Source organism: Parus major, chromosome 14, assembly GCF_001522545.3.
Source record: "Parus major isolate Abel chromosome 14, Parus_major1.1, whole genome shotgun sequence".
In the NCBI taxonomy this organism is placed as follows: Eukaryota; Metazoa; Chordata; class Aves; order Passeriformes; family Paridae; genus Parus; species Parus major.
Window position 1 is genome coordinate 13,369,525 of NC_031783.1, and position 23,869 is coordinate 13,393,393.

Sequence of the window (23,869 nt, forward strand, 5' to 3'; positions counted from 1 at the left end):
TCAAACTATCAGGATGAATTTCTGACTGCTCCATTTTAAAAATCTCAATTCAGAAATTTGTCAGTTTAGGTCGCCTGAACTAAGCAGTGGCACTAATGTATAACTAATCTATTAATGGCCTACAGGCAGCTGTGAGAAGAAAATATATGGATTTTTACTTAATACTCATGATTGGTACATTAAGAAAACAAACAAACAAAGTGTTGTTGAGTGTGTGGATATTGGTAGCTAAAAAAATCAGAGAAGATCTCTTCAGATGTAGTCAACAAACTGCAGTGAGGAAAGAACCCAGAACTTGCTTCTGTGAGGTTGTCATCCTACACTCTTCCTATAACTGAAACCTTGTTAAAATACATAATAACCAAGTGGTGTCTTAACAGTCCTGATACCAATGGGGCACACTGGATGACATTTTTGTTGCTTCTTGGTTCCATATATGTGATTCTGAACTTCCCTGTGTAGGAAGCACCCCTTCCCCAAGCCCTCCTTAACCACAGGATGTAGAATTCCCTGTGCCCTGATCTCGAGAGGCAGTCACAGTTTATCAGCACCTTCCTCCCAATGAATTCCTTTGGGAGGAGGGTAAAATGCACATATTTTGCAAAACAAGTTAATGTTCTAAATACATCACAAAGTGTTAGAACATAGTTGGCTGTACACTCTGTGGAAAAAGACAGAAGATCTTTGCTAAGAATCTATCGCCCACCTTCCTACATACCTTGTGATTAATGTTTATTATATTATTGTGGGACTGCAGCAATTTGCTAACTCTTTAAATGAATAAAGGAGTAAATCCCTGTCATGAGAATGCTGCTTTCCCAGCTGTTTTTTTCTGAAGATACTTTCATTCATCTTACCAGTTTTAATGTGAGAAATCTAAGCTCCTTTTCTCTTCCAGAACATATTTTATGCTCATATTGCTTTAATAATGTTTTTTCTATGCTGACCTGCTTGTCTGTAGAGTTCAGAATATCCATCTGTCTAAATCTTGTCTGCTAAAGGGTGAATTGCAATTCTGACTACCTCTGTCTTATCTCTGTAACTTTAGGCTTGCAAATTTGCATAAAAGTTTAGTAGTGAATGAAAGACCTCTTATTTAGCTCTAGTAACATGAATTATTGATTTGTTTTGTATTGAGGCGTGAGGAAACAGTAAGCTTCAGCTTACTGGATATCAAACATATTCTGTGCAAGCACATTGAGAATTTGCTTTCATTCTTTGGCTGTTCCTCAGCAGTAATGTGCAGATTGGTTTGAAGTATTCCTGAACATAAATACTCAGATGCTGACTGCTTTAAAATCATAAGTGGAACTAGACAAGCAGAATTTCTAATTTCATATATATGTCATATATTAGAACTCAAGTCTTGACAAATCAACAATGGATGTGCGCCATTCAGTGTGGCATTGGGGATTTTAAAATCAGAGCTGTTTGGGTTGGAAGGGATCTTTAAGGTCAGTCAGTCACTAATAAATGCTGTCTGTCATTCTACTGCTGCTCATTTTCTACTGTTCATTTTTTTTTTTTTGCTGTATTTGTCCCACAAATAAGTCACACCATGGAGAATCTGTGCTTTAGCATCATCCCATCCATCTTTCCTACCAGCAGAATTGCTTTGACTTTGATCTGGACTAATTAAGTGCCTATATTTTTATGGCAGTTTTATAATAGATAAAGAAAAGATAGCTAGAATATGTGTACTTTTCCAAATGAGCCTGTAGGAGTTTTTAAGGCTCTGATCCTATGTATCCTCAAGTTTCTTTTTTCTTTCCTTACTGAAAGGATGCTATCTAGAGTATTTCCATCCAAGTACTGTAGCAAACTTCCCAAGAGCCTTCCTGTTTTCACAGGAAGTATCCCATTTCTTAGTTTTACACAGGGCAAAATGTAATCTCTGCAGCCTGGGCAGGCTTTAATAAGACTCTGCATAGCATCAGGCAGGTTTGGCTGTTGAGCTTATTCCTTGAATTGCTTCCCCAGTCACGTGCCCACAGAAGAGATCGATACATTACCTAATAGGACATTTAAAAACATTTCCACGATTTGCTGACGTGGGGGAATGGTGAGGGAGAGGAATAGATTTTGCACTCCATCTGAGCACACACTGCTGCGGTCTTGGCGAGCCCCTTGTTCTCATGTGGAATTTGCTGCTGCAGTGGTGCATTGCAGGAAATAGATAAAAATCAACACACAGAATGTATCCATGCAATGTGTATTTCCAGGGAAAGAACCATGCATTTGAACCTGAAGAAGCTTATGTGTTTTCACAAGGCAAATAGATTTCCCACTGCTAAAAGAATCTTACTACAGAAGGACATGTGTTTTAATTTGAATAAGGTCCATTATTTAAATGGTTTAAAAACACAATAGGCTCTTAACTGCATCTTTTATGGAGTACTTGAGAAATCATTTAGGTTTGTAAATGCTGGTGGAGTGGATGAGCACCTACCAAAGGAGAAGCAAAGAAGCAATTTCAGCATAGTCATTTGAATTCCAGAGAATTGCTTTGTTCTTGTTGAAATAGAACTTTTTACTACTGTGACTATGTACAGGAAAAGCAGGATTACATTTTTAGAGCATCCTCCTATTTTTTTGTCTAGCTCATGCTGTCTTTTAAATCGCACAACTCCTCCCTTCCTCCCAAGTTTCATTTCAGCCTTGAACCTGTTGCAGAATTTTGTGTAAAATAAAAAATGGGAAAAGTTAAAAAAACTACAGAGATATTCAATATCCATCTCTTGAAACGACACATCATCCAGAATAAGGACAGCAGGAGAAAAATCTGTATGTAGAATTAATGATACCTACTCAGTTCTCTGTTGTGCCCCCAGACATAATTATTAATTTCATCTGAGTTACGTAGTTGTAGGTTGATTTGCAGTGTTCTCTTCATGAGAGCCTTTGAACCAAAGTCATGTTTTTGTAACTTGGATAGACTTTGGCTACAACATGGTTCTCTTTTAACAATGTGTCTTCATTTCAGGGTGAATTCGGAAATATGTCTTGTATTTTGAGTATTGTCCATGCATGTAATCCCTATCAGATGAAAGGGTAGAAAGTTTCTTCAAGTTACTTTCTAGCATGTTCAGTGCTTTCCTTTTTCTCTTCCACAGTTTTTTCAGTTACAGGCAGAAGTAGGACTCACTGGAATCAGCAGCAAGCTGCTCACATGGTCATAATGGTATATTTTTATTTACACTCCATTTGAGAACTGTGATGTTATTTAACAGCTTAGGCTATTTCATCTTTAATTATAAATTGTGATACTGTTGTCTTCAAACTTCAAGCAGATGGTCAGAGCCAAGTGTCCTGTTCAGTCTGGGAGAGCTGTGTAGACATCTCCTCTCTGCCTTTTTTTTTTTTTTTTTTGGTTCTGCTGCTATCTAAACAAATGTTTAGAATAACCTAATTTATGAAGTTACCTGTGATTTTCTGAGCACTTACAAAACTCAAAAATTCTGTAACTAGTACACAGTTTTACTTGTACAAATAAAACATTTATGGGTACCCCTCACCTCAGTGGGTTTGAAAATAAAATTTACAATATTGGTGGGATGTTCTTTTAAAGACAAAATTGACATTTCTAATTGGACAATATCATAATTAAGACTTGGTTGCAGGAAGTGAGTGAACAATACTTGGGTTTTTAATTATTTAAAGCTGATGTGTCAGAGCAGTGCACTGACTCAGAGTAACTGAATCATCCTATCAGCATGTGGAGGAGTGATTTATATGCCATATCATGGAGAACTGTAGAATCAATTCCCTCTTTTTGTCTCTTCAACTCTAAGAACATGGCTTTGAAGTTTTAATTACTTAAATTTCTGACATGTCCCAGCCCCTGTACTGGCGGCTGATGGATTTGTGACAGACTGGTGTCAGGAACACAGCACAGGGAGTCTGGGAGTAAATAAAGACTAAGGAGTGACAGAATTGTTGTAAGACAGATTTGACCCATTTTTGTTACTCTTGAGGTGCAGAGTACTCGAGAGTAATAAATGCTCTGGGCTGTGTTTTAATACTGGCTCTGTCCTCCCACAGGGCAGAAGAAACACCACTCTTGGAATAGCCATAGGGTCTCCATCTTCAGCAAGGAGAGAAGCAGTGGTTGGTTTCATGGCCTTTTGTTATTATCTGTCCTTATTTCCTTTCAAAAAATAGGCCAAGGGAAGCACACTGTTCATCACTCAACATGAGCTGCTGTGGTTGCTTTAGATCTGGAAGAGAATTGGTTGCAAGATGAATGAATAAGAATAAAAATAAAACTCTTGTGTCTAGGCTGTGATCTAAACATAGCGAGGGGAATAGAATAGGCAAAAATTCCCGGAGAGGATTGACTGTTCCTAAAATGTGAATATTAAGGCCTGGAACACTGAATATGTGAGGAAATGTTTAAATTTTGCTTCAGTGTCTTGATATGTGGCCCAGTGATGGTATTTGCACTTCATATAAAAAAAAAATGTAGTCTAAGGTCTCTGACTTTTTTGGTTTGGGTTTGTTTTTTCTTCTTTCCCCTGTTCTGCTGTTAAGGTAATGAACACTGCAAACCTTTAATCAGTCTCTTCACTTTTGTTCATATGTCTGCAAAGGATTAAGAATTCAAAAAAGCAGAGTTTTTTTGCAGGAACTGTCACAGATTCCTAAGGCTCTGCACAAGTGCTGCTTTCACCTTTTTTCAAATTCTCTGAAGCACAACCTTGTAAGGAATAGTTTGGCAGAGCTGAGGTAACACTTCTGGAGCACAAACACTGCTTCTGGGGAACAAAGCAGGTTATGGTGGTAAACTTAGGCATGGAGAATTTCCCACATGTATTCTCTAGGTAGGCATATGTAGACCTGCCCAGCAACTTAATCTGAGACTGTTCTCAGCAGACTGAGAATAAAGTTGTTTCTGAAGAAGGTTTGGACTGGAAAATTAAGTGTACCCACAAAAAACTTCCAGTAATGATCATAACATGTTAGAAATTTAAATACTTTCTCTTCCTTTCTGATGTGTCCAAACACTATATGTGTTTTACACAAAAGACTTACTTTAAAAGATGGGGAAATATATTTGGTTTGGGAAGCTTTTACTTTCCTAACGCTACAAATTTGTACCTGATCCAGCATTGCAGGCATCCATAAATGGTGTTTGCTTTAAGTTTGCCTTAAGAATATCCTTCTTTGAGTTACTTGTGTGTGACAACACCTTCCTTGTGATCTTTTAACCTCCCAAGCCTCCCACTGTCTTGTTAGTATTACCTCAATCATCTTTTCCCCTGTACCTTTGTGGTGGATATGTTTTGCAGACTGTGAAAGGTAGGAGGTCTTTGGCTTATAAGCTTCTAGTGAAAAACCTCTCTGTTCTGAAAGTGCTTTGATATATTTAGTGTGAGCATAAGAGGCAAGACTCCTAAGTACCTCAGTGGAAAACTTATAAAAAGATGTTTTCCTCTTATCAAATACAGTTAAATAGAAGTTGTACTTCTAAAGCTATTTCTGAAATAGCTGCAAATACAGAAGGAGAGTTTGTGATAGCTCTTGGATCCTTCTTGATTTTCCTGCACTATTGGCTTTGTAGGGATAGTTTATTTCCATTTCCATTGCCATGGGTTGATTTGAGGAGCCAGTATCACATGAAGTTGAAACAGGTTTGTGGGTCACACAGGGACTGATGCTCCTGCCCTGTGTGACCTTCTTGCTTTAGGTGGAGCCTGAGCTGGCCCAGGACAGCAGAGCCAGGAGCGGGAGCTGTCGGACTGAGAAGTGCAAGGGCAGAACCTCAGTGGATGTGTTCACTTTCTCCACTGCTGTTCTGATGGTTTGATGGTAAACTAGTAATAAGCTGTTCTGACAATTTGGGAAGATTTGGAGTGTCAGCACTCTAGGTTTTGACTTAGTGATGCCTGCTTCTTTCTTTTTAAACTCATTTTGTATCATGAGCATTGAGAGCAGTGTTTTAGAGGTGCACTCTTGACTTGTCTTACAGGTGATCACAGCCAGTTCTCCTGTGCGTGTGTCATGTACTGATGTTTGCACCTTCTTTTGCTGGCCTAAACCTCCTCTATAGAGGGTACAAAACCATCCTGGGGTCTGGACCTGTGAGTTACCCCAGCCCTGGCAGCAATACAGGACATCAGTAGAGGGTGAAACACTGCAGAGGGATTTGAGATGCTGTCAGAACTATCAGTAACTCTCTGTATGTGCATACACACATATTTATATTGTGCAGGACCATTCTTTTCTATCATTTAAAAAACTGATTATAATCTTCCAGAAGGAGATTCAAGGTCTCTTCTGGTTTCTTTGTGTGGTTTGTTGGAATATCTGAGCAAAAGGGGGACACACAGAGGTTTGGTATGGATTGAAGGAAGATTGGCTGTGGATGTGAGGACAAGGGATTTTGTATGGGGGTGAAAGAGAGTGGGGAACTTGAGGGTGAGGATAATACAGGAGAGAAGCAGGAAGGGAGCAGAATAAAATGAGGAGGGAGCAGCATAATACTGGGAGAGGGTGTGAAGGAAGGGGAAAACCCTTTGTCATTGATAAGGAAGGGATGTTCCTGTATTTTGGAGGAGAAGTAACAGGTTGGTTGATAGCTGAAATCCTTGTTGAGTTCTCTGAAGTATCCAGATCATAAGCAAGACCTAACTTGCTTTTTTAAAAAGTTGAATCCAGTTTTAAAACAAGCTGAAGACTGTATGGATCCAACTGATTCTCATTACTCATTTGCAGTATTCTGTTTCATCTTAGACTGTAGCCTCAAGAGATATGAGCAGGGGTGGGAGTATTATGAAACAAAGTAATTTGATTATTTGGGGTGGGGTAGGAGGGTGGCAGCTTTGTTTTAACTTAGCAAATTGTTTAAAAGCACAGACAGATGAAAAGGAGACAGCTAATCTGGTTTAGAATAGCCACTATGGTTTTTGATATTGATTTCTTTCCACATTCTGTCTCTTAACCTTGTTTTCTTACAACTTTTGAAAACCCATCTTGAGCTATACTGAGCAAATAGGAGGATGTGGATAAAATAGCTTCCATTCAAGGCATGATTGAACTTTTCTTTCAACTTACCACTAAATTTCTTATACATTCTTCATCTCTTAATCTCCACTGCAATAAAAACTCTTTAAGGTACGAATTTTCTCCCTTTCAGCCTAAAATGACCAGCTTTTACATGCTTGTTATGTCATGTGTTTACAATACATTTAATGCTAAAAGATTTATTTTTAGCTGGCTCAGTAAAATAGCTGGTTGCTGGAGTTGTTGTCATAGCAGCAATCTTAACAGATAGGCTGATCCTATTTAGCTTTTGCAGCCAACAAGCGGCCGTTAGGCAACAGTTTGACAGTTCTGCAGCATTTTTCTAAAGATGGAAATTGTGCTGGTGGTGGTGAATTTTTTTTGGCCCAACTTTAAAATATTTCTTTCTGTAGGTGTGTGGAGTTCGATTCAACATTTTCCCCTAACAACTTATGATAACTTTGAATACACAACATGTGAGATTCAGAATTTAAGTCTTAATTTGTAGGAGCTTGAAAATAAATTACATGGTGCAACATATTGCAAGCTGTTTTGATGATTTTTTTAAAAAGCCAAAAGTATTCTGAGAGAAAAATGCCAGACTAGAGAACAAGATTGTGCATCATTTATTCAACAGTAATTTTAAGTCATGGCAGACTGGGTAAATATTACTGAAGAATTTTGTGGGTTGTTTTTGATGAAATGCACTGCCTGGGTTAGATGGTATCTTACAATTTTAGTAATCCAAATTTTTATTTTTTTTTAGTATGAAGAGAAAAGGATCCTTCTACGTTGACAAGCAAAGAAATAGTATTTTCAGATTAGGCTGTAAAACCAGACATACCTCTAAGTGTTCTTTGTAGCTCTCAGCTGTTACAGAAATTCAGTTGCCCTTAGACATAGGTCTGAACACAGTTCTGAGATGAAAAGTGAATTTAATGCAAGGAATTTCTCCTGTCTGTAACTTCCAGTCAGAAGTCAAATTCCAAATTACTTTCGATGTGGTTGGGCAAAAGACTTACTCTCAAAACTCTCTTAAGTCTCTTATTAGACAGAGTAAATTAAAAAAAATTATTGAAGTTGTTTAGTTTAACACTAAGACGTGGGTTTGGATGCTGTTGGCTTAGGGTGCTTCAAATATGATTGAGTCAAAAAGTCTGTTTAACCTTCCAATGACTTTTTTTGGTCCTTAAGCCTCACTCATTAAAACGTATTGCTATCATAGACTGTCATATCAGGGGTGTGTATTTATTAATTTCCAATGAATTAAGGCAACTTTCCTCAGACCTGCCCATTCTGGGTAGTTTTAGGGAATAGTTCAGCCCATTGCTTTCAGCTCCTGGTTCAAAGCCAGTCTCAGGATTGCAAAGGCAACTTCTGTAACTCTGGCTGGTATGGATTTGATATTGCGCCACGGTTTTGTGGACTAATGTAGAAAAACCTAATGAGGGAATCTGGCAGAATCTTCCAGCAGAAAAATGAAATATCATACCCTCACACACTTTAATGTTCAAGTTATGTTACAGCATTTGAGTGCATCAATGAAGTTGGTGCTGTGAAAAAGCAGAGTTCTTGCTGTGGTCCCACCACCAAAACTCCTGCCTCTTCACCACTTAACCTCCCTGCTGGGCAGCTGCTTTCCCTGGGTTCTGGTGTTCATCTGAATCATGAGACCTGCTTCCTGATAGGACATGGAAATCTGTTGGACAAATGGAAAAGTTTTCTGTGTTGTGTCCAGCTGGTGTTTTTTTCACATGAGGACAGAACATTTTCCCTGCTGTTCTGTGCTGCAGAGCACCAGAGGCACCCAGAGAAAGGGAAGGGCGGCCGTGAGAGCTGCACCCGGTTATCTGGGCTTGGGGATGTGTTTCTGTCACTCACAATCTCTGTCTGTTTTGCTGTTTCAGGCAAAGTCGTGCATTTGTCATATGTGTGGTGCCCACCTGAACAGACTCCACTCTTGCCTCTACTGTGTCTTCTTTGGCTGTTTTACAAAGAAACATATTCACGAGCACGCGAAGACAAAGCGACACAATTTAGGTGAGTTCTCATCCCAATGGTCCTCATCATCCTCTGTGTTATCCCTGTTCATTCCAGGCCAGTAAAGTGATATTTTCTTGTAGTTACCTCATTGGGCAGAGAGATAATTTTATTTGTGGTTTGGGTTAGTTTAGTGGCATTATTCTAAACTTGGTGCTTAAACTTCCGTTGCATCACTGTTAAGTTTATCTTCACAACTTAAAATTTCCTTAGTATCTTGGTATTTATGAATTAATGTCATATATAAAAATGTGAGGAGGCAGAGTTTTGGGTTTTTTTTTCCAAAGTGTTAAAAATGGTGGGTTTGATGCCTGGAACTAGAACATTTATTTCAGTAAACATTTTTTTCAGGAGGTCATGTTCACTTCTTTTCTTGCTGAGGAAAACATGCATCATTTCTATCACAAAGAAGGCTAATCAAGTAGCAATCAGAATTATTTAAACTGCTGAAGTTTGGGGGTGGGAGAGGTTTCTTCATTTTTCTCTGTTGGCTTCTTGTTTCTATTGGGGTCAGTAACCTAAGTTATAAGAAAACAGTTTAATTATTTATATTATATTAATTAATATGGAGTACCTTTCCCTCAACGGTCTCAAATAATGCTGGTTTCAAGGCCAACAAATTCTTCTGTTCTGTCAGCTTTGGTGCTATTTCATGTTCAAAACCAAAAGCCTTTGGTTTTGTTTCAAATTACCTATTGCTCATAGTTCAGAACATATTTGAGTTATAATGCAAAATCCTGATCTATAGTCTATGTTAAAATTGTTTTAAAATGGACCAGTATAATTTTTCTCCAAATCAAAATACATTCTTCATGGAGTGATACAAGAAACAGGAAAAAAGGCATTTTTTCATCCCATAAATTTCCTCTTGGCCAACGTGGCCACCATTCCTAATTTTATTTATCCTAAGTGCTTATGAAACAAACTGTCTTTATTTTCCATGAAGACAGAGAAGCTCCAGAAGGCCAACAGTGCTGTGTACTCCTGTGCTTAAGAAACGGGTGTGTAAGCTGACTATTTATGGAAAAGATGATTTAAACCAGCAGATCGTTATAGTTTCTTCCTCCATATGTGTCAAAAAAGAAAAAGATGAGGCTCAGTAGTGGTATAGTTTAAGTTTGTAAATGTCTTGAAAAATAGAATACTGGAAAATAGTACTGAAAATTCCATCATGGTATGACTGAGAGCCCTGGGACTGCTTAGCTCACAGAAGAGGCTCAGGGAACCTCATGAGTGGGTACAAATATCTGAAAGAGGGGTTAAAAAACATGTCTTGGGCTCTTTCCAGTGGTGTCCAAGAGGCAGGGAGGACAAAGTGAAATACAGGAGGTTCTGTCTGATTATTACCTGACTGTGAGGGTCACTGAAGACTGGAGCAAGTTGTCCTGAGAGGTTGTGGAGGGTCTGTCTGTCCCCAGATATATTCACAATCTCTGTGGGCATGGGCCTGGGGAGCCTGGATGTTCTGGATGGCTCCTGCTGGAACAGGAGCTGGACAAGGTGATCTCAGAGGTCCCTGCCAACCTCAGCTGTTCTTTGAAAACTGAAAATACCAAACCAACCCTGTGTAACCTCTTTTAATTGCTTTTTGAAGAGTGTGATCTCAAAGAGCTTTTAAAGTCAGTTCATTAGCTGAAATTGTTTTGGAATATTTATCAACACAGAAGTGCAAATTATTTGAGGTAAAGTTGAAGACTTTAAAAAGAGGTGTTTGGGTGTGTATATATATATATGTACAAAAACAACCTTTTGTGCTAATACAAGTTTATGGCCACACTTAAGGTTTAAAAAATACTGTGCTAAATTGAGACTGTCAACATTATTTACCTGTTTATTTGTGGATGCTTTGTAAACACTGTAATATTTTTACCACTAAACTCACCATATATTTGGAGAACTTTTTAAAAAAGCTTTATAATTGCACTCATTCTCAGCTACTGTTTGTGTGTTTGGGAAACTTAAATTCAAGTTTCTTTTTGTGCAAGATAGAATTTGCTGTTGTCTGCTGTAGTGAATTACCTTCTGTTTCCTTAAAGGAAAACCGAAAGTGGATGGAGGAGGGAGATTCTTAAAGATGCTGTAGCTTAAGGACTGTTGTAGTTATTGTCCTGACACTAGACAATTAAGGCTGTGTCAGAAAAGGTACTTCCCAAAAAGAATAGCCTTCAGATAAAAAGGGCAAGAGTTAATTAAGCCAAAGCACAAAATACTTTACTGAATCATCCCCAAGAGGATTCTTCTGCAGCTAAATATAAGTTACTTGGTGCACAAATACACATAATGTGAAGACTGTGCAAGTGACAGCTCGATTTCTAGTTTTGGAGATTCCTTTCTCTTTTTTTTAATGTATGTTTTGGTGTTTAATTTCCAGCTGCATGTGAAATGAGCTTTAAAAATATTTTTGTAGTTTTACTAGTGCTTTTGGTTGCTTTTCCTGCTGCAGTTTTAGTTGGGAAAATAACATCTGATAGGCAAAAACAAGTTAAGTGCTTTGAAATTTCAAAACGAAGAGGAATTATTTTAAAGCACTTGGTGACTTTTTGCTGAGCCAACATCAGTCTCCATGGAGACAGGCAGGAGCTGCACATTTAATCACAGTTGTAAGAAATACCATGGATTTCAGCTGTAACAGCTGTCTGAGCATGGCAGGGATGTGTTTGCAGCTCTCTGCTGTGTCTTTCAGGAAGCTCCAGCATCATATTCCAGAGCGGTGTTAAATACATCCCTTGCTATCTCTGCTTCCCTGAACCATCTAAATTAGGCACTCACAATCTGACCTTACAGTGATACCTGTGCTCTTGAATCTGCCTCCCTGTTCTCAATGTATATTAATAACGCTGTACTTAACTTAATGTATTCCTTGAATTGTGGATGTGGGTGACGGGTAGGTGAGGTAAGATCCAGCTATAGGAGCTGCTTTTTTAAATCTCTGTACTGCTCAGTCTCTCTCAGTCAATTTCCAGGACAGTCTGATATTCCCACTGGGCTCTGTGTGTCTTTTGTGAGGAGTTGTGAAATGGTGAGAGCAAAGTCCTTACTGATTTCTTCTGTGATTTTTTTGTATTTTTGATCCTGTCAGATGTTTTCTTTTCCCCACCTCTGAACTTTCTTTAGCTTTTCTTATTGAAACTCTTGTATGATTCTCAGTATCATTATTGAACTTCACTTTTCCACTCCTGCTGTGTTCACTTCTGGTGCCAGCCCTTTGGTGCTAATGACTCTGATTCTTAGTTAATATACTTTCATGGTTGCTATTTTGTATTTCTTAATCTGCTGTTCAACACAAAGTTGATGTTCTTTCTTGGGAGTTAAAGGGACTCCAAAACTTCTTTTCTGATTGGTGGTATTTGTCTGCCTCTTTCATGGCTGGAGTTTCACTCATGATGCTATTGCCTATTTGCTAAGTAACTTGAAATCATTCTGGAGCCATTTTGATTATCCTAAATGAATGTGTGCCATCAACATACTTTGTCATCTTCCTAAATAATCCTTCCAAATCAGGTTCAGCACCTGGGGAATCGGCTGGTGGATTCTATCCTTGTAAAAATTGATGATCTCTTCCTTATCTTTTCTACAGCTGCTCAGTGAAGGAAAATACACAGTAACTTAGTCCCAGAGTAGCAGAAGCAGCAAGATGTCTGTGAACAGTAGCTCTAAAAGAGAAGAGAGGTTGGTACTATAAAGTTCATCTCAAAACCATAGCAGTGATTAATTTATCAGTTTCTTGATCAGGACTGAAAAATCCTGGGGAGACACCAAATGAAGTTTTAGTATTCTTTCTGAGTGAATTTTTCTATTACATAATGTTGTTTTCTTAATACACACACACTCTTAGCTGCAGAAAACCCCACTGGTATTAGGCTTAGGACACTGTTACAAATGGCCATTCTGAGTTAGACTAGTTCATTTATGGTATCAAAGCTCTGTGTAGAACTATTTATTTAAACTCCCTGCTGAGGAGCCAACTCGTGCATGTCCATGCTATGCCTCTCTCTATTAGAGATGCAATTTTAACACCTGAGCAGTCTCTGAAACAGCACCTCTGATGCAGGTTTTGGATGAAGTCTTGGTCTGCTCTGAGGCCTCATGCTGTCGTTCAGGAATTGACAGAGGTGCATTAGCAGGAGTGAGGTTCAGTGGCTTCAAGACTAAGCAAGAAATAGTTGGAAGACTGAACTATTACTCCATTTCTAGAGATGTTGGCAAACAGTTCATTATGGAGTTGGTCCTGTTCGAGTACATTCATTATTTATTAGATCACAAACTGTTACTTGAGGAACTGTTTTCTTTAAGTATATGCTGATGTGAAATTCAGTCCAATAAATACATTTGTGGTGAGAGGAACTGGGTGGGTAAGCCTGATGATAATGCTCATAGATTAAGTTGAGGATTTTTGGTACAATTGAAAAAGCTTCTACTTCCTGTAGAAAACAAATAAATTATTTTTTTCATCTGATTCAGAGGAAACATGATAGAAAGTTCTAAAAAAAAAAAAAAAAAGGGAAAAATCTAGTTATTGGTGTTAGTGCATACCTGTCTGAAATTTAATGTATAGAAACAGAACACTTCTGTAAAGGGATGACAGTAAAAGCTGTTTAATTTTCATATGAGTTGGAAGATATTGACTGTAGTGTTGATTCTGCCAGTTCTTTTTTAAACAGCAAAGATTTTCATTACCCCCAATGTGAAAAGGGCAATTAAAGCTGTTCCCAGCACAGTTTACTGCAGTGCTGGAGTAACAGTTTGGTTTTTCTATTCACATCCAGGCTCAGAAAGTTGTAGAAAACATCATCTGGGAATTTTACCAGCCTCTTGATTTTGAGTTCTAATGCTTTACTTGGTGATGGTGTGGAGAGGTCTGTTGAGGAGATGAAGGTGAATAGAAAGCAGCACACAAACAGTGTTCTGTTCTGTCAGAGATGGATTGTGTCACATGAATGTCTTTTTTGATAATATAAGTGATTTTCATAGAAAAAAGGAAATGCATTGAACCTGACTTGTCTGGAGCAAGTAAAGGATTTGACATTTTGCTCCTTGGAAATTATTACTTGAGATAGAAGTGGCAAGGATCAATATGAGAATCATGGTGCATAGCAGGCAGAAAAAAGGGAAATTGATGATGAATGAACTGAAAGCAGAGTGTGTAGGACACAGACTTAACTAGCAGAACCAGTCCTGGTTTACTGCTATTTTCTAGTAATTGAGGAGAAGGAATTTTTTGTCTGTGTATGAAATTCCTGGTGGTCACAAAGTTCAGAGGTGTTACTTGTACTGAGGAGGGCTGGGTAGCCCTGTGAATTAAATAACCTCAGTGACTCCAGCAGAAAAAAATGAGGTGAAATTTGATAGCAGAAGGTACAAAATACTGTACTGACATTATTCAACATAATATCCTTGTGATGCCAACTGGAGGACCATTGATTGGAAGAGGAGGAAAAGGAGGAAAGCATTTTGGATGCATAGGTCAGTTGCAGGATCTGGCATGAACTTCCAATATTCCTGATTGCCATTAACAATATTTGCTGCTCTGGGATGTACTGTGCAAAGTATTGCAGGGAAATCCTCGTTTGCTTCTGTGAGGCACATTCCAGCATGACATTCCTGGGCTTTAGCTGAAGCTTGGAGCCAGACTGGGCTCGCAAGGAGGCAGCAGGAAAGTTAATTGGAACTGTCTTCTGTTGGGAGCTGCTCTGGAAGGTGCAGGTAGTGATAAGCTCCTGCCAGCCATTCCTCAAAAGCTCCTTTTAGTATCAGAAAGGACTCCTGAAGAATTCTGTCTATACCTGGAATATTCTTACCCCTCAGAAAGCCAACTTGATGATTTACCTGTGTATTACCAGCTCTGGATGTATCTGCTTGCCTCAGACCCAGCCACAAACTTCTGTCCAGTTCTGGATCTTGCTACTGCTTCTACTGAAAACAGTGTTTTAAAAAAGGCTCCACTGTTGTTCAGATGAGAATATGCAGATGAGTAGAAACAGTTTGTATTACATCATGTGCAGCAGCTCAAAACATGATGACTGTGATTTGGGAATTCTTCCCCCATATTTCTGAAAAAAAAAAGCAAGTTGAAGTAAGGGAGTGTTTAACGTTTTTTCTCCTTTAAACCTGAATAATATTTTGTGGGATCAAGAAGAGGTGCTGTAGCAGGAGGATTTAATTCTTCTCAGTTTTCAAAGGTTTGCTGCAGAGAGGGGAACTGTGGAAAGTTGTAGGGTCAGAGGAGGGAAGGGAGAAGACTGACAAAAGGTAGAATATATTTTATAATCGGACAGCTTAAATACAGGAATGCTGCAGCCTCCAGTGCAGCATATTGGGGCATGCACATACATGTAGGTACTGTGTGTGTACAATCCATATATTTCTGAATGAGGTCAAGGAGCTAGAATTAATATTCCACTCATAACAACATAAAATGGTTTGACACACTGTGGTTCCTCTATATTAACAGTTAAAAGCATATTTGCTATCTAGATTCCAGAGGGATACCAGGACATTTTTTCTTCATCTTATCATTCCTGGCTTGGATTCATATGGAGTTGTAGGATGATATTCTAAACCATCACAGAGTGTACAGCACAGAGGGCTGCCCATTTGGCTCCTGGTGTTAAGTGGTTTGCAGGGTAGTATTGGGTGCTTGCCATGTTTGGATTGCAGGCAAATCAAATTTAAACATTAAAATTCTAGATCCATATGGGTCCAATAAGTATCTTGGAGAGTTCAGAGCCACAAAAACACTTCTCACCTGTTGGCTCCTGGTGTGAAAACAGAAGAAAAAGCAGCACTTAATGGAATAGTTTTATTTTTAATATTAAGAGAAGATACTCAGTGTGAGAGGGAAGGATAATGCTTGACTATGACTGTTGTTTTTAATGGGGATGAAAAGATTTTGGCAGCAGAAGGAAGTTTGGGGGTTGTTTTTGGTTTGGTTTTTGGGTTTTTTTTCCCTAACTCTAAATACCTGCAGTTCTCAATGGCTGGATCATAATTTAGCAAAAGTAGTCCCTTTTCCACTTCTTTCCATCCCTTCTTATCAGTTTGGGAATTCTGACCTGTGGTGCAGATTCCAGGTGCCAGGAAATTGGGAGGAGGAAAATCAGATGCCCGCTTTGTGCTGATAGATCAGAGACAAGATCCAGTGGAGAACTGGCTGAAGTTTAACAAATCACTTCTTGGGAACCTGAGCCAATTACCTGGAATGGGTTTAATGATTAACATTCAAAGTGAAAAATCAGGGAACATGACTTAGCTTTGGATATTGACTTAAAGTGGTCCAAAGGAATTGCCAATTTAGCCTCCTTTGTTACAGAAGTTGAAGAAAATGCAGGTTTCTTGCATAGAACTCAGAGTGTGTTGATTTGAGGTTGATAATACACCAAGACTGAGTCACAGAAACTCACAATGGAATTAATTTCAGTACAGGTAAAAACTGACCTGAATTCTGAGTTGCTGTGGGACTCTACTTGAGTGCACCCAGTGATCCAAGAGATGATACCAAAACATGATTCACAAATATCTCCTATCTGATGAATGGTATTGAATATTAGGGTGAATTGTCCCATTCCCAGCTGTGCAAAGTCAGTTCTTTTCAACTGGATGTTTCAAAAACTGAACACCCAAGGTTTTTCACCTAGATGAGATGTGCACACTCTGGATGTGGCACACTTCCCTGCTTTTGTTGTGTTCCCATCCTCTCTGGTCTCTTAAACATTTTCACAAGGACATCCGTGGATGTAGGTGGAAAAGTAAAGCACTTAGGCTTAAGTAAAACACTTTACTTGGCTCCCAGATGCAGTTTGAAAACTTTTTGCTGCCAGATTTAAACTTTCACCTCAGAGCTGTTGTTTTTTAAAACTTTGTGTTCCTTGCACCAGTAGATAAAATTGTTGTTGTTCCTGCATGATCTTCTGTGCTGCCTCCTTGTTTTTCCAGGCTGATAGTTTTATTTTTAAATGAAAAATAAAATGTATTTTCATTCCTCTCTTGGGTTGCAGATTCTTATAATTTTGTATGTAAAGGGGTACGAGGAGGGGAAACTAGTTGTAATCACAGAAGGTATAAAAGCAAAGAAAAATGTTATATTCCAAGAGGTCTTTTCATTCTTAAATTGCTCTGCCTGTGATAGTAGGTATTTTGAATTCCTAAACCAGGAATCTAGATTGATCAAATTTAATAAAATGACATTGTGATTTTTTTAAATTGCTTTTGGTTCTTCCTTGTGAAAGAAAAAGGTAGATTTCTACATAATGTATATTTTATTTTCCCAGGACAGTAAATTCTGTGTGTATTAAGCTAAAACTGAAGTTCACTGATTTCATCCCTCTGTACTTTCCTGAGAGAAGGTTTGGAGTAGTTTTAGGAAAAGCAGATCCTGGAAGTTGGGAGTAGCTGCCATTCCTAAAAGAGATGTTCATGGTGAGGAATGTGAGGTATCCTGGCAGACTTGGCAGTGGGTTAATCCAAAACACCTGGGCATTATTCCTAGGTTGGTAGTTCCCAAACTTTTTATGAATTTGAGGCCTTTTTGTTAGTTTTTTGATCCAAAATATCAATGCAAATACCAGTGGTGAAATTTGCTGCATGTGCATTCTCATGCTTTACTGTTGTGTTTTTTACAGAATTTTCTGGCCAGGTGTTGCAGTTTAGGATAGAGCTTCATGGCACGTTAGTTTAAAACAAAAAAAGTTTAGTCTAACAATGAGATGAAATTTGTTTCATTCCCCCAGTCCTTTGAGGAGAAAGTTTTGTGTGGACTTTGTCCTTTGGGTGTGGTGTAACTTCAGTCAGTGCTAAGGAATTGCTCGCTTGGGAAGTTTGTCATTAAAACTGTCCCTTCAGTGGTTCCTCTGTTCTTCTTCACCTCAAGACAACCAGCATAAGAAAGTCTAAGTGTATTTCAAAGGAAAAAATCAAATTACATTAACCTGAAACAATTAACTTCCAAGCTTTCTTAATGGACTCTGTGCCTGAGCAGCTGTGTTCTGGCTCCATGAGAAACTCCTGCCTTTCCTCCATGCTGTGGCCAGGCCTGTGTGGCCACCTTGTCACTGGTGCTTGAGATAATTTGTCCAAAACCCCTTGCAGTCATTAAAAAGACATTGGAAGTGTTGGCAAATGTACAACTGCATTGTTCCCATAAGTGTGCTGGAGAGAGGGTATTTCCTCAAGAGTCCTTAATCAGGTACTGAACAATTACAGCTTTAACTCCACCAGTGTTTCTGTGAAACTTTCTGATCCTTTACACCAGAAATTCCTCCTGCTCTGAACAAGTGGTTTGTGGAAGGTGGTCTCTTGTTAGTTTAGATCTTGACAACTCTGTTTCATTGCTCAGGCATGTAAATCCAGGAAGAAAGGAAAAGTAAGGAATCCTCTGAGCACAGCTATGCCTACACATTCTGATGGTAAATTGTTACTATTAGTGCTCACAAAATCCTATTTATTCAGTATTCTGCCAGCCCTGTTCTATTCTTTGGGGGTCTGTTGTTGGGATGTTGAAAGTACGTGGAGAACAATATTTGGGTTTGTGTTTTAAGATGAATACTTTGGATTTTCAACAGCTGTTTTGTAGAAAACTGTGCAGAACTGGTAATGCAGTAAGTAATGGAGTAAATATTGTAGAACTCCAATGCTCTGTAAGTTATGATGTACCAGCCCCTCAGCTGCATAGTGTTTTATTACTAATACTCCACCAGAGCTCAGTCTTGTCTCCTTTTGTGATATTCTGCTAAAGGAGTTAATTCAGTCCTCTGGGCATCATGGTGAAATATTCTGGTGTTGGGACATTACACAAGGTAATGAAAATCCTGAGTTTGTGACTTTACATGAGGTAACACAGTCCTTGTCCTCTTCCACAAACTGAGTGTCTCCAAATAGGCAGGACAGAAGAATGGAGCACATCAGCAAGATAAAAAGACTTTTTAAAAGTAATTGGGGTTTATTGAATGGTCGAAGTAACAAGCAATTGAAGTCATCATTGAGAAAGTGATTTTTAAAACAGAGGAAGGAGAGAATAAACTATCTTGCAAGGGTCTAAAGGAGAGGGACAGCAGGTTGTGAGGGGGTAGAGGCTGTAAAGGATGGAGGAGACGGGGTTAGAAAGGAACTTTACCAAAGAACCTCTCCACAAGCACTGCCCCACTAACAGTGCAGCACAGAAACTTCACCTGTGTTTGCCTGCTGAGATCCATGGCAGAATTCCTGCTGCATGGCATGTGGTTTGGCTTATTGAGCACTTTAGAGTAATGCAGTGCTGTTCCTCACAGACCACCTAATGTGGTAATGGTTTCCTGTGTTTAAAACAAGTTTCCATTGCAGTAAGACTATTCTAATAATGCTAGTTATCTGGAAATAAAAGGAATTAAAAAATTAAATAGATGGAAGCTCTGCATTTGAGGGAGAAAGGTGACGTGTTTCTTTGGTGTTTGCTGGTGCAGATTGTGTTTAAGATTTGTTAGTGCCCACTGATTTTTAACTTTCCAGTGATGGTGGCTTTTTTTCATATCTATGTACTGAAAATCAGCAGTTTACCATGATTACTTTGCACTTTTTTTGTGGTATATGTTGGAGTAAACTGACATTTCTCAGCCAGGTATTCATTTTGTTTCTTGGCTTTCTTTTGCTTAAGGTTGTGCAAGAAAGATATTTTTAACATTGGTCAGTGTTCATTTGCTTGTTCTGAAAGGGTGTGTGAAATGAAAAATTGAGACAGAAGTAACCTGTGGAATAAACTACCCTGGAAAACCTTTCCCCTGGAGAAATAGTTTTGAATTTGCAGTGCTGTCTTCGTTTGAGCCTTCATTTGGATTTTAACTAGGTGCTGTCTGATTATTTTAATGGCCTCAAAGAGAAACTGCTGAAGTCTTAGGAAAAGACAGTTCAAACTCATCACCTCTTACAGGGCTGGTTCTGTGTGCATTGTAGTCAGTCACTGTCCTGATGCTCTTGGTAACTCAGGTGTTTTAAAGTTAAATTATGGATTACAAACAGCTTGAAGGCAGCTGATGCTTTGTTGTCCTGCACAGTTTTCTTGCTGTACCAGAAACAACTGAATAACTCGCACTGAAACTGGAAAAACGTCTGGGTCTTTTGGATTTTTCTCTTTTCTTTCTTTTTCCCCTTCCAGATTCTAAGGTACAGATTTTTCTTCTTTTGTGGACTGCTTGGAAGAAAGAATTGCCTGACTTGGAAGCCTGCTTTAAAATGCCTTCTGGTTTATGAACTCACATCTTTTTTTCCTCCTCCCCAACTTCCCTTCTGTTTTGCAGCCATAGACCTTTTGTATGGGGGTATATACTGCTTTATGTGTCAAGATTACATATACGACAAAGACATGGAACAAATTGCCAAAGAAGAACAACGAAAAGCTTGGAAATTACAAGGTTTGGTTTTCCTGCCTGAATTTCTTGTTTCTGTTTTTAATCATACCTGTCCCTCCCATTTGTTCAGTGGCAAAAAGACACTAAGGGGAAGAGTGAGCTCTTTAGAGAGAGTAGTGCAGGCCATGTTAGTTAGAGATGTTAGTTCTTGCTTTCCAGGAGTCAGACTGGGTTTAACACGTGCACCACACCTAATTGTAGCAAAAATATTTTATTTTTAATTGCAGTAAAAAATATAGAAATATGTAACATTATTCCTGCAAAATTTGCATAATATCAAAAGTTAGATCTGTATTAGGTAGAGAATGTAACAGTCTCCTCCTTTAGGCTTATTTACATGGTACAGGGCAATAAATCTGTTCCCCTCACATGAAATGCCACCCTTGTGTGTGATTTTTTTTAAACTTTTTTTTTAAATAGAACATGCCAGCTTACTTACACACCTGTGCTTTCATGGTACACACACAGTATCTGTGTAGAAATATTTACACACAAATATATGTACACACATTTGTTTTATTCAGTTTGCTTTCCCTAATTTTTTCTTTTTTAGCCTTCACCCCAACAGTGGTTTCTCACTACCAGTGTACAATGACAGGTAAGAGGCGTGGGCTGGCGACGCACCTCACTAACAAGCGTCCCTTTGCTGATTATCCTGCCATTTTAGACATAAATCACAGTTAAGAATGCCAGTTTTATCGTGCAAATCGTTTTCCTCTTGTTAGGATATGTTCCACTGATTGAATTATTGCAGCAGACTTGATTTCATATGCCCTTTCCTTGATAGAATTCCTCCAAAACTTTACTCTTTTTTTGTTTTTGTTTGGAAAGGAAATATCATTTATTCTAAGCTGAGTAGTTTGTAAGCATCAGTTTTAAAAGCTTGTCATCTTCCATTTCCAGTGGCCTCTGGGGGGTATGTTTTCTTAAAGTGGGAAAGTCTGTATTTGAAGACAGATGACTTCTGTCTAGTAATGTCTCTTCCAGAATCCATGGCATCCTGTTTCAATGTGACAGCCTTAGTCAGGGCTGATATGACTTCAAACCATTCTTAACCTCATTTCCAATTTTAAAAATAGCAGCTAACATCGTATTAACGAGAGCTTTTCTGCTGGCTCAAAAGATAGCTGCATTCACTTAGTTCCTACTACAGATCCCAGTCTGCTTCCTGCTTGTTCCCTGTTTGAGGGAACAGAGTCAGAGGAAAGAAGGATTGTGAGTCCTGCAACAATAAATACATCTTAAAATGCTTTAGCACAAAGCACTGGTTTTCAAAGCAAGACAAAATGGTAATATGTTTAAAAACCTTTCATTCAAGCTCTGTACCTTTTTTGGAAGCTCCTTCAGTCTGTGTTTGGAGCACCAAATTAATCATCTGCAACTGCATAACAGATCTACATTATGCTACAGTAGAGGAAACCTCCCCCAGTTCCTTGCTTTTAAATATGCAGGTTTAAAGAGTAATTTCTCAGTAATGCTGTTCTTATCAATTGATAGATTTGTGCCTTGTGGACTGAGATGCAGCCACTTTGTCCTTCCTTGGACATCAGCCTGCTGTAGTTCATATTGCAGGGAGTTACAGCTACAAGATTGTTCCTCTGGTCATCATGGACCACAGAGTTGTGCAGAGAAGGTTGAAGATTCACCCAGAGGAGCTGCCAGGCAGGAAGCTTCTGTGCTGATTAACTGACTAATGAATGGCACATTAAATATGTATACACAAATGCATATTTGTATGAATATGCACATTGCATCTTCTGTCCCTGGAGAACTAATCTGTAGTGACCAGTGAAGACAGAAAATCAAGGAATAGACAACAACATTTTAAATTACTGGAGTCTGCAATGTAGACTTTTTTTTTTTCTTTAAAGTCATGGCATAGGTTCTTTTTTATGTCTTATTATGAATCCATGTGTTTCCTCAAAAATTTATGTAAGGAAAGGGAAATGTACATGGAAGGAATAATGGAGAATTATGCCAGGTTTTTTCCTTCTCTCTCCATTGTTCCAATCCATGTGCTCCCTCCCTCTTGTTATCTGAAAGATCCCTTCTTGCTCCAAACTGAATGTCAAGACTCGGTGTCTTGGGTTTATATTGCTACCACAGAGTTAATTTACCTCAGATCTTGTTGCCAACTCAAAGAACTTCAGAAGTGAATCCAGTCTGCAGAAACTGATTGGCTTAAAAACTGAAGGGTAAATGCAGTATATTTTCAAATTACTCTCCACAGTGCTTGAAGTATGTTAGTTTATACTTTAATAGATGCTCACATAACAACATGATGCCTGGAGAAAAAAAAAACCAAACCAACTTTAAGAAAACCCCCAAATCATGAGATTCATTTCATACTCCTGTAGTGTTAACTCCCAGTGTGCTGAGTTCCCCAGTCCAGCTGTAGTTCAGGGTTATCTGATGTAACTCTGAACAAGTTGCAACTTGGCCAGTAATTTTTCCTTGGGTATTGAATATTAATAACAGGGGAGGTGAGAATACACAGAGCCCTTTGTTTTAATTAATGTTTGAAGTTTTGGGAGGGGAAAAATTGGAATTTGCTGAAGTTTAGCAAAGTAAACAATGACTGAAAAATTGTGACTATTATAAACTAGAGCCTTCAATGCCTTTCCCTTCACTCACCCCTGTGCCCCTGATGAATTCTCTGAGAAATGCCAATTTGAGTATTTCACCCAATAAAATAATTTCTTAGATGGAGATTTCACATGCTGACTTGAATGTCTGACTATTTTAATGCAGCATTTTAAAAATGACTAATTTTCACTTCTCTAACACTAATTTCTTTTAATTGTAAATGGTGACCTATGCATGGTTTGCAAATCTTTGTTTAAGGTAGTTTATATTGGAGTTTTTGGCATGCTTGTGAGTGTTACTAGACCTCTTTATTAAACCTCTTTCCTTCTTTGTCTCTTGGTTGTTTTTTTTGTTGTTTTGAATTTTTAAACATCCAACCATTCCTAATAAATGGCTCTGCCTTTTCCAAATTTTCAAGAGTAATATAACCTCAACACTCCTGCTAAGTTATATAGCTGGAACAGAACACATTTTAATTTCTGTGTCTGACTTAACTTGTGCTCCTTCTAATGAAAGGCTTCTGCAAGAATGTTTTCTGTCTGGTTTGCTCTGTTTGTGGCATTAATTGCACATGGTTTTTTGTTTTCTTTCATTTCTTTTTAATTGAACAAATATTTGATTCATCCAGAATCCTTGAAAATAATCCAGTCTAACTGTTTAACCTTACTTAGAGTTGCTCTTGTGACATGCTTTGGTCCCCATCCTCTCCAGCATTTAAACTATATAATTATATATAGATATATATAAATATATATGAATAGTGCTGCTGATATACATGGAGCTATTGCATGCCTAAAGTGCACATGTGTTTCCAGGTATGAATTTTGTTGTATTTAACTTAAACCAGGATTTAAACATATCCAAGG

At 38.4% G+C, this 23,869-nt stretch overlaps 1 protein-coding gene across 4 annotated transcripts in view; it reads left to right on the plus strand.

Annotated features, from left to right (window-relative positions):
- USP22 (ubiquitin specific peptidase 22) overlaps positions 1 to 23,869 on the plus strand; it is a 92,032-nt gene that overhangs the window by 23,139 nt on the left and 45,024 nt on the right. For 2 of the 4 annotated variants that reach the window (XM_015642754.3, XM_015642756.3), the window contains exons 2-4: positions 8,910 to 9,042; positions 20,307 to 20,420; positions 20,971 to 21,015. In XM_015642754.3, coding sequence (XP_015498240.1) covers positions 8,910 to 9,042; positions 20,307 to 20,420; positions 20,971 to 21,015 — 292 coding nt within the window. Of the gene's footprint in view, positions 1 to 8,909; positions 9,043 to 12,619; positions 12,712 to 20,306; positions 20,421 to 20,970; positions 21,016 to 23,869 lie in introns of those variants that run through there. The other 2 variants (XM_015642757.3, XM_015642755.1) reach the window with 2 other exon arrangements.